This window comes from Osmerus eperlanus, chromosome 14, assembly GCF_963692335.1.
Source record: "Osmerus eperlanus chromosome 14, fOsmEpe2.1, whole genome shotgun sequence".
Taxonomy (NCBI): Eukaryota; Metazoa; Chordata; class Actinopteri; order Osmeriformes; family Osmeridae; genus Osmerus; species Osmerus eperlanus.
Window position 1 is genome coordinate 5,038,992 of NC_085031.1, and position 15,211 is coordinate 5,054,202.

The following is a 15,211-nucleotide window of genomic DNA, read 5'->3' on the forward strand; positions in this document are numbered from 1 at the left end:
AAGGGATCTCGAAGCGCTTATCCAAACAACGTCAAACATGGCACCGGCACTGGCATTTGCACAGTGCCCGGTTCTCGAGTTAATCGTAAACAATTGTTGCCCTAAAATCCCACTATAAAACTTGCAGGTAGACACCCACACTCATAGATTTCTGGCATTGTAATACAGATGCACATTTAAAGAACCTTCTTGTGAATTGTTGTCAGCTACTATTGGCAACTCTGTGGTAGCTTTATTACTATCATCAATTATCAACACTGTGTGTGGAAAACATGAACAATATAAACAAGTGTGTGTGTGCGTGTGTGTGTGTGTGTGTGCGTGTAGAACAATGTGGAGATTCTACAGTCTACCATTTTAGTTCCAGCCAGGAGAGGTGACCTCTGGTTTGTTTGGTCCAATTAGCTCTTTAAGCAAAGCTACTGTCAGCTCCTTAATAATTAACCAGCCACCTGGTGTCAGTGTTCTTTAGCTGAGGAGCCAATGGAGAAGGGCCAGGCAGGATCCATACAAGATCGATCCCGTCACACATGATAGGTGTGGTCAAATCGGTCAAATCACTCTGAGACTTATCATCAGACTTCTATTGCATCATCACTGGCACTTAAACAGCAGGAATGAGGGTAACCATTTATTTAGGCTCTAAAGACAATTAAGTATGAATGAATCCAATCTAAATTGAATCACTGTTGGTACAGAAACACAGTCATAATAGTCTGCTTCGCTAGGACTTTATTTTATTAACAAGAGTACAAGGTAATCACAGAGTACACAGTTGTCTTTGAGGACTCTCTGCCACAAAGGAGTCCTGGGAATTAGAGGGTGATCCGGGTCAGCTGGTCCCTGCTGGGTTCATGGGTGGAGGGGGAAGGTGATCAGGATCAGATTAGGAGTCAGAGATTCTCAGTCCCAGATCCTCTCCACATTTACGCAGAACAATAAAACCAGCTGAACCCTGATTAGGACTATTTCTGTCAAGGGGAGGTTCCTCTCAAATATCCTCCCAGCTGTCTCTCTTTTTCTCTCCTCCTCTCGCCCTCTCTCTATGCACATCTGCTAATGAAGTCCACTTAGGTCCAAGCCAATTATGTTATCATTTTTAGAGGTGTCTCTAAAGCCTTTGATCAAAGTGAGTTCCTGCATAAGATATATTACTCAGTACTTAATTATGTCTCCAAATATGAAACATTTCTAGCTGAGTCATCTCAGTCTATCTCCTCATAGGCTTCACGTCAACAGGACAGATCAAACCTGTCTGGATGTCTGCTGTCATCGGTGGATTGGATATCCATTGCTGACAGCAAGGTTGACTTTCATAAGCACCGACCCTGCCTCCTCCCCTCTCACCTCCTCCTCACCTCCTTTCCTCAACTCCATCGCTCTCCTCCCCTCTTCCTCCCCTCTCACCTCCTCCCCACCTCCTTTCCCCAACTCCCTTGCTCTCCTCCCCTCCTCCTCCCCTCCTCCTTAACCTCCCCCTCTCCTTCCGTCCTCCTCTGCGCCTCCCCTCGTCCTCCTCCTCCTCCCCTCCTCTTTTTCTTAACCCTCACCCCCTCCTCTCCCACTTGCCTCAACTTCCCTCCTCCTCCAATCCCCTCCCACTCATCTCCACCCTGACTGGACCACGCCTCTATGATGGGGTGTCAGGTGTCCCTAATAACACTAATTGGATGATCTGGCTCTGGTGCAGATATGTAAACCCGGGTTGTGGAGTCTGACACTGATACAGTGACACAGAGAACTTATGACACTGATCCACACAAACTATGAGAGACTGGCCCTTCACCTCAAGATGTTAATATATATGATAAACAACACTTAACAAATAGAGATTAACCATCATCCGTTGTACAGAAACGATATCTATAACTACGTGTTTATTCAGTCAGTGTAAAACTATTTCAGTTGCATTTCAAAATGGTGATACTTATTCGCCTTCTCAAAAGTCTGACGTTATTCTGAGGAGTACACGGATCATTATGAGACAATAACAGGCCATGGATGGCATCCAGGTTGGTGAAGAGTTCACAGGTCATTGGAGGTCTCTTTTCTCCTATTCAAGGTTTGCTAACAAATTATAAAAACCAGATTAACATTCAGTTCGAAACAATGGCTCTTCATCACATGCGATACGTTTGGCTACTATTGCTATCGCACGGTTCTTATCACGCAGCTTTGTATATATTGTGCAATGTTAAACTTATCGCAAGCTACAATCATTTGTCGGTATGAATTAAACATTGGCTAGTGTAAAAAAGTCATGTTTTATTCATCTGCGTTTACTTCAACAAGGAGCTCTGAAAGGATGCTGGCCATCGACTGATTAAGAACTCTGAAACACGGCTCTCAGATAAACTCGGTCTCCTGGTTGCCACTCAGACTAGAAGCCCAGTGGGAAACTAATGTGCATGTACATCTTTATTTGTTTATTTGGGCGATAGTGGGATACGTTGCAGAGAGAACTAGAGACCAATAGAGGAGTCTTCCACCAGGTGAATACGATTAGGGAAATTTGAGTGAGAGCAAATTAGAAATGGGTTTATAGGCCTAGACGTTGAGGATAGTGATACCGTAGTTGGCTGTAGTAGCGGATAAGATGAAGGATTTCTCACATCTGCTGAGCCAATAAAGTAGACTATATCTGTGTATAAAACAAACAAATTAAACTAGTTTAGTATGTTTGTTTTTCCTGTGAAAAACATGACCTGGAAGTGGGCTCCTGGAAGGGTTCATAGAGGGAGGTTGACATGACCCCGTGTCAACACCAGGGGGTCAGTACAAATGAGAACTACAGGACATGGGTCAGGAACTAGCTAGTACCTTGTTTTGATGGAGAGAGGGTGGGTGGGGAGATGGAGAGAGGGAAAAAGTCAATGGTATACATGCATAAACAGTTCATCTGACAAAACATCATGCATACTTGCATTAGAAACACCAGTGAAAGAGAAAGGACTACCAGATTTGTGCGATCGGTTCCCTGTCGCCTCTTCCTTGACCTGCACATTACTCTTTGAATCGCCAATTAAGTGACATTTTAAAGTGTATGAATGGCGTCCTTTAAAGAAAAGCATATTGTTGGACAGCACTCAAGCACAAGCATAAATCTTGGACTTGACCGGGAGCCAATATCAGACTCTCAGCCAGGCTCTGTGAGCCAGACACCATGAACAAACCATCACTGTACACTGAAATGGTCCCAGGTTCAGGGTTACATTTACATTTAGTCATTTAGCAGACGCTCTTATCCAGAGCGACTTACAGTAAGTACAGGGACATTCTCCCCGAGGCAAGTAGGGTGAAGTGACTTGCCCAAGGACACAACGTCATTTTGTACAGCCGGGGAATCGAACCGGCAACCTTCAGATTACTAGCCCGACTCCCTAACCGCTCAGCCACCTGACTCCCATGGGTTGGCGTGGACAGGCGTGTTGCAGGGGTTGAGGGTGTATGTGTTGGTACATGTGTGAGTGGCAGAGAGTTAGACGGAGAAATAGATAGGGCTTGTGTGCGTGTCTGTTTGTGCGGGTGTGTCTCGATGCATTAACGTGTGCGGGCGTGTGTGTGTGTATGTAGGTAAAAGCGAGATACCCCCAGCCAGTAAAGCGATCCTAAGTATGAATAATGGAAGCTGTGGCAGATAAGTTCTCTTAGCAAGGCTCCTTTTTCACAGGGCTTTCTCCCCGTGTCACGTGACCACAGCGGCGACAGTAATTTTTAATGAGCTGAGCGCGTGCCCCTGCGTCGGATCACAGAGGAGCGCTTCAGGCAGGCCCCGGCCTCCGCGTGCACATGCACACACACGCAGACACCCCGCACAGGCCGTTCCGTCTGAACCCTGGGGCTACCGTGTCTCATAGATGCCACAGGTCAAATGAATAGTCTTACACCTTCAGAAACTCAAGGCAGGTCTTACGAAACAGAAAGCTGGGGAAGTGGATGAATAAAAGATGCCGTCGAAACAGAAAAAAGAGTCCGCATCGGAGGAAACCGAAGAGGTGGATGACGGGGTGGAGGAGAAGAAGCCAAAGAAGAAAGAAAAGAGCAAGTCTGGCGACAGAGAAAACAGTCGGAGGAAACACAAGAGCACCGAGGACCCTGAGGGAGAGGAGTTCCAGGAGAAAGAGAAGAAGAAAAAGGGAGAATCCCAGGATAAGGTGAAAGAGAAGAAGAAGAAAAAGAGAGTTGGAGAGGAGGAGGAGGAAGTGATTGAGAATGAGCAAGACGGGTGCGAGGAGAACAACAATGACACCACCAGCAAAAGCAGCGGCAAACCCAAGAAGAAAAAATCTGAGAAGCTCACTGAGGAGGGGGAAGTGACAGAGGGAGCAAACGAGGACAAGAAGAAGAAAAAGAAGAAGAAGCCGTCTCCGGAGGCCCCACAGGGAGAGGAGGACATGGGCTCAAAGGACAAAAAGTCCAAAGACGGGAAGAAGAAGAAAAAGTCTCAGGAAGACGAGCCTCTGGAGGAGGAGGAGGAGGAGGAAGAGGCGGAGGAGGAGGACCAAAAGAAGAAGAAGAAGAAGAAAAAGAAGTCCCAGGAGGAGGAAGAGGAAGAGAACGAGGAGGACGACTCCAAGAAGAAGAAGAAGAAGAAGAAGAAGAAGAGGTCTCAGGACGAGGAGCCCTTAATAGACGACGACGAAGAGGAAGAGGAGGAGGACTCCAAGAAGAAGAAGAAGAAGAAGCCCAAGAAGGGGTCGGCCGACAGCGACGAAGACAAAGACAAGAAGAAGAAAGGGAAGAAGTCCAAAGTGAAGCAGGTGGACTACGCAGAGATCTACCAGAATGAGCTTCTGACCTACCAAACAGACTCCGATGACGGATATGAGGACGAGTACCACAAAAAAAAAGGTAGGATAAAGAAATGAGGAAGAAATGCTAACAATGTTGCTGAGTAAACCACACGCTTCTTGCATACCCTCGGCCCAGTCATTTTCATTTATGCTGTATGGCCTTCTCTCCAGTGTTTTTCTGGATAATGGAATATCTGCATAAGCATCATAAGAATTAGCTCCACGATCAAGCTTTGACCTGGGCTGTTGAAGTACTATAGACTAGATGTTTGAGACGGGGGATCTGGCCTGGCACAGGTGACCAAGGCTGGGCTTGTGTCTGGGATGGTCTCTCCTCTGGGAGTGTGTTAAAGTAAGCTCGAGTTCTATTTATTTCCAATAACAGTGTGAATGTGGGATTTCTCATGGACCACACGGACATTATGGTGGATAAAGGGATAAAGGGTATTGGATGTTGCTTCCAGAGTCTGGTTAGTGAGCAGATCCAGATCAGATAAACGGGGTGAGACTCATCATTTAGGGACTCACAGGACAGGATAGGTGTCTGCCTCTCAGTTACTCTGCTTGGCTGGGTCTAGGCAGGCCTTGCACGCACGCACACACACACACACACACACACACACACACACACACACACACCTACTCCACACATAGTTGTTAGTTAGCTTGGCTAGGTTTGGATAGGTCTTGACACACAGACAAAGACACCCCACACTTGCCACACAATCACATAGTTGTCAGTCAATGACAGTCAATGACAAGGCATGGCCAATCTTCCCCCTGGCTGCACCTGCACACCCCTGACCTGCTTCCTCACCAGGCCCAGCCACGAGCCAGGCGAGACTCCACACCCCTGACCTGCTGCCTCACCAGGCCCAGCCACGAGCCAGGCGAGACTCCACAACCAACCGATCTCACCTCCTATCTGGGACTTTATCCACTAGCTCACTTTTACCAGACGTCTCTGGGCTCCGATGCTATCTGCCATCTGACTATCTGTGCCCAGGCACTCTCTCTCTGTGTGTCTCTCTCTCTCTCTCTCTCTCTCTCTCTCTCTCTCTCTCTCTCTCTCTCTCTCTCTCTCTCTCTCTCTCTCTCAGCTCATTTCCTTCTAATCAAGTCTCATTCTGTCACCTCAAGTCTCTCTGTCAGTCAGGTGTCTCTCACTGCCTGTCTGTGACTCTTTCACTAAACATGAAAGATGATCTCCTCCTTCAGTCGCTGGTGTGCTTGTGAACTTGTCAGAAAAAGCGGACCTCTTCTTACAGAGAAGTCTTCCAGTGCTCCCTGCGGCCCTGAACTTTGCATTCCCCTCCTCATCTTTTTCTTTCTCGCTGGATTTTTTTTTCTTCCTCTATTTCCTGTTCTCTGTCATTTTCTCACTCGCCGCTCCCTCTCTCCTCATCCCTGTCCTTCCCCTCCTTCCTCTCTCCCTCTCCCTCTCCTCTCCCCTCTCCTCTCTCCCCTCTCAGTGTACCCAGGGTCTCCCCTCCTTTGTCAGTACCATGTTGAGCTCATCCATGCAATATTCACTATGATTTGCATGTTACATAATCCTACAGGCCAGGGGTTAAATTGAACCCCTCCAGCTCCATTAATCTGCAGGATCAAACACACACGCACACACAGAAAAATACACACGGCCCCAGCTCACCTCCCTCTGGCAGCCCACCTCCCTCTGGCAGGTTCAAGTGCCAGACTCCTGAGTTTGTACTACGATCTGGAACACCCATGACCCATCGGGTTAATACTCAGATAGTATTGGTGTGCACAGAGAGCTTTTGGCAAACAGAGGACACACACACACACACACACACATAAAGGAGCTGACAGCCAATGAACAAGGAGATGCCTGCACATCCTCTTTTATTCTACTCTCTTCCTCCCCACCTTTCCCTCCTTCCCGTCCTTCCTTCTCAAACACAGATGTAGGACCCAGGGTTCTGAGTGGTTACCTCTACTTCCTGCCTGCCTTGTCAGTCTGAAGGCTGCCCGGCTGACTCATACATCCAGCTCTCTAACGAGAGAGAGGAGGGCTCTCTGGCTCCATGCCAGGTATTGGGATTCACCTGCAGATTTGCTGCATTCAATTTTCTCAGCAGGTCTTTGTTAAAAGAAACCATCCTGCGGCAGCATTCTGTAGATGTGGGCAGTGTAAGATTCCAGATTGAATCACTGAGTTATTTGATAAACTAATCATAATTTGTGATATTATGTGTGCATTTATGTGTATTTATCTTCACCCCCTCCTCTCTCTATGTCTCTCTATCACTATGTCTCTCGTTATGTCTCTCTCTCTCTCTCTCTCTCTCTCTCTCTCTCTCTCTCTCTCTCTCTCTCTCTCTCTCTCTCTCTCTCTCTCTCTCTCTCTCTCTCTCTCTCTCTCTCTCTCTCTCTCTCTCTCTCTCTCTCTCTCTCTCTCTCTCAGTGTTTGAGGTGGTGACGGTCACTGGCGATGTGAAAGGGGCAGGGACGGACGCTAACGTGTTTGTGAGTCTCTTTGGAGACTTCGGTGTCACTCCCAAGGTGCATCTGGCCAGCAAGTGAGTTCATCAGTGCTTACTCTTCACTTACTGGGCTTCTGTTTGGAAGGTGTCTGTTTATGGCCTGTGAAGAAAGCAATTTTTGGGGGACAGAAAGCATTTATTTTCTGTTTGTTTATAAATCTTTTTTTTTTTATAAATATGTCTGGATTGTATGGACTTTTCCCACGGTTATTTTCATAGCTCACCACTAACCATTGTATTTCTCTCTGATTTCCAGCACAGAAAAGAGGTATTTTATAATCAGTTTCGGTCAATTAAAAATAAGCAGATGTACTTCCTGTGTTGTGTTGCATTGTGGGAATGATGCTGTATTGGAGCGTAATCCTGTATATTTAACATACGGCCCTCAAGTCACCATCAGCAGTCCAAGAGAAATGCTGAACCAAAAAAGCCAACAAAACAAAACTGCCAACTAGTCAGTCATTATCCATCATCCATTCAAAATGGATACAATTTATTTTAAATTTCTTTAAATATTTATTGATAGATATTTACCATGGAAAGTAAAGATTCTCTCCGAAGAAGGTTAAATGTGTGAAGCTTTCAGGAGGCTCTCTTCCATACAGCACCATGAGGGACACAGAGGATATCTGGAGTAAGGACGAACCATGTGACATGGCCGGTCTTCCTTTCATTTTCAACCAATGAAAGAAGACCACGATGTCATCCCTCCCAAACACACACTTGATCATCAAATAACCCTTGAGTACAGGAGCTGTCATCTTGATAGCTACAGCTACGGGTGCTCCTTATCTTCCCACTCATACACACAGGCACAGGCACACACACACACACAGGCACACGCACACACACACACACACACACACACACACACACACACACACAGATAAGCAGGTAGAGTTACACCTGGCTACCATATACCCTATAGTATAATATGGGTTGAACTGTATTCCCTGTCAATCACACTGCACCTATCTGCCCATCTCAGATACACATGCTGACAGACAGACTGAAAGACAGTCAGGCGTTGTAAAGCCACGTTAACTATATTAAGTATACATCAATGTCTCATAGATGTATGTCCCTGACAACAGAGAGACAAAACGAGTACCACGGTTTTCTTCTTGGCCTATAGTTTGGGTAAATCAGAAATACTATCCAATATGAGCCCCTAATCATCAACACCATCATTACTGAGAAGGAGTTTAACCTTACTCAGATAGTTTCTGTCCTGCCTTTATTGAGTAAGGATGAGTGAACCTTGGGACTGTGAAACAGGTAAGTCAGACGCTTTGGTTTTTGAGCAGGTCTGCTGGATTGACCAATCCAAGCAGAGCGTAATGCAACATTTTGGAATTCTGATGGAATTGAGTCAGAGTCAGAACAAAACGCTGCTTCTGCTCCAATGACATGAATTCCAAAGTTTGCATTGGGATGGTTGGTTTGTCCTGTGCCACCGTTTTACACAGACTGGCTCATTCAGGCAGGGCTCTGTGTGAGTTGGACAGTAATTTAGTCTCAATCAATTTTTAACTCTTAATTAGAGAGTGGGTGCAGTCCTGGCATAGTCACAATGAAGAGAGGATGTTGGCATAATACTGAGCAGGAGAACATGGAGGGGAATGTAGGTCAGTGACACAGGCTGGTCTAGAGGCTATTGTTTGGGGGCTCGATATCTGATTCAGGCTTGGCAGACGAGGCATTTTGTCAAGCACAGAGATATCTCTGTCAGGGGAGGAGAAGGAAAGGGAATAGAAGAGAAGGAAGTAGACAAAGGGGCAGTGGAGAGGAGGTAAGGTTGAACAAGGATTAAAAAAAGGAAGCAAAGATTCCAGATAGTGCTGCTCCTGCTGTCAGATGAAACCAGTTCTGGCAGGTTCTCTGTCTGTCTGCCTCTGTCCCTCTCATCATCTGTCTGTGCTCACGCCGCAGGAGCCGAACAGCGTTTGAGAAGAACAAGACGGACGTGTTCCGCATCAAAACACACAATGTGGGGCCCCTGAAGAAAATCAGGTACATAGTGATGTAGCATGTTTCTGCCGGGGAGCTGATGTGTGCTGTGTGGCTCGTGGTTTGGGGGGGGGGGGGGGGGGGGGGGATTTGGGCTGAAAGAGGACGGGGGGGGGGGGGGGGGTTATGGGCCACAGCCGACCCTGAGGGAGGGAATAAGAACCAGCTGTATCGGCTCAGGGTCCAGCTAGGTAGGTACAGATAGCTTTCCAGCAAATTCCAATGGTTGTGAAACTAGGCTGCTCCTCCAGTTGAGACGATTTCAAAATATGATCAACGTTTTGTGGATCTGAAATCCAACTATAAAGGCAGGAATGGCTTCACTGGGTGGTATTACTGGACAGATAGCACGCACACGACCCCTGTGACCCTTCGACCCGGCTGTGTCTCCAGGATCGAGCATGACAACACAGGGATGAGTGCCGGCTGGTTCCTGGACCGCGTGGTGGTGACCGACATGAACCGCCCCCACCTACGCTTCTACTTTGCCTGCAACAACTGGATGAGCAGAGAGGAGGGGGACGGCCTGTTTGTCAGAGACCTGCTGGGCAGCCTCAACCCCATGGACGTCCCCAAACGTAGGCTTCACTTCAGAACACACACACACACAGACTCACACACATAGTGGTGCATAGACACACACACTTTCAAACAAAACTCACACATGTACACACACAAACACCGACACACACTCAAACCACACACATACTTAGACACACACACACACACACAGTCTTTAGCTACATTACACATGTACTACATGCTGCTTATTACATCATGTTTCAAAGCAACACACATGCTAGCCCATGTAAAACAGCAGTTGTTATTACCTTTCTGAATGGTTCCTCCCTGATGTGTAATCTCTGGTCAACCTTGGTAAAAGAGAACAGGGTGGGACCTGACCCTACCAGACCAGCCCAGACCAACCCAGACCAGCCCAGACCATCCCAGACCATCCCAGCCCAGACCAGACCAGACCAGACCAGACCAGCCCAGACCCTACCAGACCCTACCAGACTGGACCAGACCAGCCCAGCCCAGACCAGACCCTACCAGACCCTACCAGACCCTACCAGACTGGACCAGCCCAGACCAGACCAGACTGGACCAGACTGGACCAGACCAGACTGGACCAGACCATATTAGGACTAAAGAGACCAGAACCGAACAGGCCAGAGCAGAGAAAACAAAACAAGGCAAGATAGGCTAGAACAAACCAAAACAGATGAAAACAGCACAGTCCAGGCCAGACCAGACCAGGGTCATGTGCCTCCTTTATGCAACTGTCCCAGATCACGCTACCCTGACCCGAGGCTGTCCTCGTGTCTGCACATCCCTCATCTATACAGCACCAGAGAGGAGTGGTCTAAGTGCCTGATCCTTGTCACTCCAAACTGACACACACACTGTGTCCACAAGTGTCACGCTTTCCCATGAATATTTAACCTGGAAACAGGCTTATTGGGGATTACAGGAACTCCTGGATGTGCTCATGCTGTTGTTCTAGATCAGAGGTCCACAAACTTTTTTTCTGCGAGGGCCAGATATTTTTTCCTTTCTTTAATGTGTGGCCGGGTCGGTCTGTAACAGAAAATTACATGGGCCGGAGTGACTACAAGTATTATTGTGATATTGAGATTTTATTATGATTTTAAATGTATTTATTATGCTAGTTTAGTTTATTATTTTGTTATGCACCGTACATCTGTACATTTCAAGGGATATTTAGCCTATTAAAAGACCATTATTACAATTTTTTCATATTCATTGCTATTGAAATCAAAACATTTACTTATGCATATTAATCAGTGTGAGCTGTTTTTCTTTTTTTTCTTTTTAAATATATTTTTTTATAAAAAAGTCTCTGGCATTGTTCAGAGGGCCGGTCCAAATGCGTGGGCGGGCTGTATTCGACCCGCGGGCCGTAGTTTGGGGACCCCTGTAGAGACTCTTCCACAAGGTTCTATAGAGACAAACATCCCAGCCGCTACCGTAACCTCCGGTTTAGACGACCATCATTGCGTAACTTTAAAGATAATCATGATGGTTACCTTTCTTTGAAAACAAATACAATCACCTCAAGTACAATCCTGTCAGTAGTATACAGTGGGTTGCAGAATCCTTCAGAGGTCCCAAAATATCTGCAAACAGAACGTCAAGCGAGTTTCCAGTGTTCCTCAGGTGCCGTTTGGCGCTGTGTGTTTCAACAGTGAACAAGTACATTGTGAGCGTGTTCACGGCAGACATGAAGGGCAGCGGCACCGACGCCGACGTCTTCCTCAATATCTTCGGGGAAAACGGAGACACAGGTACGACTTTGGTTGGTCTCACTCCTGCTACGTTGCAACGTTCGAACATGTACTTACACTTGTTCAGATCTTCCCTGCCTCCCGTGGCCGTGTAGCTTGAAAGGCAGGTTGTGTGTCTCACTCTGGTGCCGTCGCTGCAGGAGAGAGACGGCTGGACAGCGATAAAGACAACTTTGAGCGAGGGACGGAGGACAAGTTTACCATCGAGGCCCCTAACCTGGGAAGGCTGAAGAAGATTACCATCGGCCATAATAACAGAGGCTCGTCTGCAGGCTGGTTCCTGGATAAGGTTCTCCATTCACCCATTTCCACACGTTCACACACGCACACACACATACTGTCAGACACACACACACTGTCAGACGCACACATACTGTCAGACACACACACACTGTCAGACACACACATACTGTCAGACACACACACACTGTCAGACACACACATACTGTCAGACACACACACACTGTCAGACACACACATACTGTCAGACACACACACACTGTCAGACACACACATACTGTCAGACGCACACATACTGTCAGACACACACACACTGTCAGACACACACACACTGTCAGACACACACACACTGTCAGACGCACACACACTGTCAGACGCACACATACTGTCAGACACACACACACTGTCAGACGCACACACACTGTCAGACGCACACATACTGTCAGACGCACACATACTGTCAGACACACACATACTGTCAGACACACACACACTGTCAGACGCACACACACTTTCAGACACACACACACTGTCAGACACACACACACTAGCCAGGCATAACGTGGGATGATCATGATGCAACGTTGACTAAAGCTGGGCAACAGTGATGAGCAACTAATGATGAGACGGCCAATCAAGATCTCCTCAGGCCGCCTCTGATCTTCACCTCTGCTGTGTCTGCCTGCAGGTCAGCGTCGATGACATGGGGAACAAGGAAGTGTATGAGTTCCCCGTCAACCGCTGGTTTGCCATGGATGAGGATGATGGGAAGATCCAGAGAGACGTGCTGGTGGGAGCCACGCAGCCGATGCGTGAGTCTCTCTCACATCCACACAATCGCTACATATCAGCATCAACAAAGTGCAAACTCTATGAGAGGCATCCCACTGAGAATATACCGGAATACCATGTCATACCCTGTCCCGGATATGAGAAAAAATGACCTTTGACCCCCAACCCTGTCTGTCCCACTTCTGGTTGCCGCTGCAGCGATCGTGTACAACGTCCAGGTGATGACAGGCAATGTGAGGGGGGCGGGCACCAACTCTAAGATCCACATGATCATGCACGGCTCCAAGGGTCTGAGGAACAGCGGCAAGATGTTCCTGGAGGGCGGGGCCTTCGAGAGGGGCCTCATCGACATCTTCAACGTGGAGGTGGCCGAGCTGATCAGCCCCTTAAGCAGGGTCACCATCGGACACGACAACGGGGCCGTGGGAGCGGGCTGGTACTGCGAGAAGGTACCGTCTCTTCAGTGCCGTGGGTTCCTGCGCGTGTGCGCGTGTAGGCTCTGGTGACGTTGACACTCCACCCGGGCGCCCTTGTGGCTCACCGGGTCGAGCGCCTCACGGCTCGGCTGAGGCCTTGAAACAGCGGCCCTGACTCCAAGTTTGGTTCCACCTCGGCCCATTTTGCCCTTGCCCTCTCTCTACCCCCGACATTGCTAAATCTATTCTATAACTATCTCTAATTAAAGCAAAAACAGGCATAGTAAACAAGAGGGCCACTCTGACCCAGCTGCTGTTGGACACGCCTCCCCCCTGTGTCTCTACCAGGTGACGGTGTACTGTGCCTTCACGGGTCTGGAGCAGGTGTTCCCCTGTGGGAAGTGGCTGGACGAGGACGAGGGGGACGGCCTGATAGAGAGAGAGCTCTACGAGATGGTCTCCCTCCGACAGAAGAAGCAGAAGAGTAAGTTTGATGCCTCCAGGTTACTCATAGAGGTAGATAACACACACACACACACACACAGACACACACACACACACATGGAAGCAGAAGAGTAAGTTAAGATATTTAATAACACACACACAGAAAAAGAAGAGTAGGACTAGCCCTGCCTTGGTGTTAGAGCAAACCCATGTGACCTGACTTCCCCTTCCAAGAATCCCCCTGGTCCCTGTGGATCTGGACATCGGACGTGAAGGGTGCAGGGACAGACGCGCAGGTCTTCCTGCAGATCTACGGGGAGAACGGCAAGTCAGACGAGATAAAGTTGGAGAACAACTCTGACAGCTTTGAGCAGGCCCAGCTGGACAGGTTCATGGTGAGTGTGTGTGTGTGTGGGCATTGTTCATGTAGGGACACAACGACCAGTTATGGTGGCAAGGAGGAACAGTGCCCTGCACTGTTGCCTCACAGCAAGAAAGTCCTGTTTGGTGCTCATGTGGGCAATCTCCCAGGCCTTACTGTGTGGAGTCTGTGTGTTGTCCTCTGCAAAAGAACCTCTTGTTCCTTTCCCATATCAAGATATTGCCTTGATATACTTGATTACTGCTCCAGGCTGCCGTTGGAGGAAGTAAAAATGGAACAAAAATGCAAAAAATCCAATCGTTGGACACTCGACCATGTGTGTGTTTGCATGAACAATCAGGGTTTCTCCTTCGTAAGGACCAGGATCTTCTCACGTGTGTGTTCTCACAGGTGGAGATGCCGGACATAGGACGCCTGCGGAAACTCCGTGTCTGGCACGAGAAGAGGCACCCATTCGCTGGCTGGCACCTGGCCAGGGTGAGAGCCTCCATGTTTGGGCTGCATCCGGCTTCTTACTGCTGTCATTCTGCCGCCTTCGAGTGCAGCTGGAGGATGATCAAAGCGCACTTGAGGAGAATTTTGTGTCGATCGTTAGGTTGTTGCCTAGCTTGGGTGAATGTGACAGCATCGTGTGCCACTCTTTATCTGACTGGTGAAGGTGTGTGTGTGCTTGTGTGTGTGTACGCACACATAACCTCAGGTGTGTGTGTTTGTATATGTTTTATATAAGCATGCTTGTCAGACAGACATATACAGCGTGTGTTAGATGTTCAAAGTGCTGAGAACCAGCTGGTGCCTCCAGGCCACCCTGATGAAGACCCTGACCAGGGAGAAGTACTCGTTCAGCTGCGGCCGCTGGCTCGACATTAACGAGGATGACAACGAGATCATCAGAGAGATGCCGGCCGTGGGGGCCAACATTCCAGAACCTCTACCGTGTAAGATGCACATGCGGTGACAGGTAGACAGGCAGACAGGCAGACAGGCAGACAGGCAGACAGGCAGACAGGCAGACAGGCAAACAGGCAGGCAGGCAGACAGCCAGACAGACAGGCAAACAGGCAGACAGACAGACAGGCAAACAGGCAGGCAGACAGACAGGCAAACAGGCAGGCAGACAGACAGGCAGACAAGGCAGACAAGGCAGACAAGGCAGGTCCGTGCAGGACATGGCATCTTAGTGATGTCCGTTGATCTCCTAAAAGTCATGTGATTTGATGAGTCGTGTCTCTATAAGCGCAAGAACAGTTTGCTGCATCCATTATTATAATATTTAAAAAATTGTTTCCTCTACCTCTCTGTCTCGTTCTCTCACTCA

At 48.2% G+C, this 15,211-nt stretch overlaps 1 protein-coding gene across 1 annotated transcript in view; it reads left to right on the forward strand.

The window, feature by feature from the left end:
- The first annotated feature begins 3,947 nt into the window (after positions 1-3,947).
- LOC134033324 (lipoxygenase homology domain-containing protein 1-like) overlaps positions 3,948-15,211 on the forward strand; it is a 31,962-nt gene continuing 20,698 nt past the window's right edge. The window contains exons 1-13 of the mRNA XM_062477424.1: positions 3,948-4,441; positions 4,607-4,851; positions 7,222-7,336; positions 9,233-9,313; positions 9,704-9,888; positions 11,521-11,619; positions 11,760-11,908; positions 12,548-12,671; positions 12,850-13,100; positions 13,416-13,551; positions 13,746-13,906; positions 14,284-14,370; positions 14,696-14,831. Coding sequence (XP_062333408.1) covers positions 3,948-4,441; positions 4,607-4,851; positions 7,222-7,336; positions 9,233-9,313; positions 9,704-9,888; positions 11,521-11,619; positions 11,760-11,908; positions 12,548-12,671; positions 12,850-13,100; positions 13,416-13,551; positions 13,746-13,906; positions 14,284-14,370; positions 14,696-14,831 — 2,263 coding nt within the window. The remainder of the gene's footprint in view (positions 4,442-4,606; positions 4,852-7,221; positions 7,337-9,232; positions 9,314-9,703; positions 9,889-11,520; positions 11,620-11,759; positions 11,909-12,547; positions 12,672-12,849; positions 13,101-13,415; positions 13,552-13,745; positions 13,907-14,283; positions 14,371-14,695; positions 14,832-15,211) is intronic.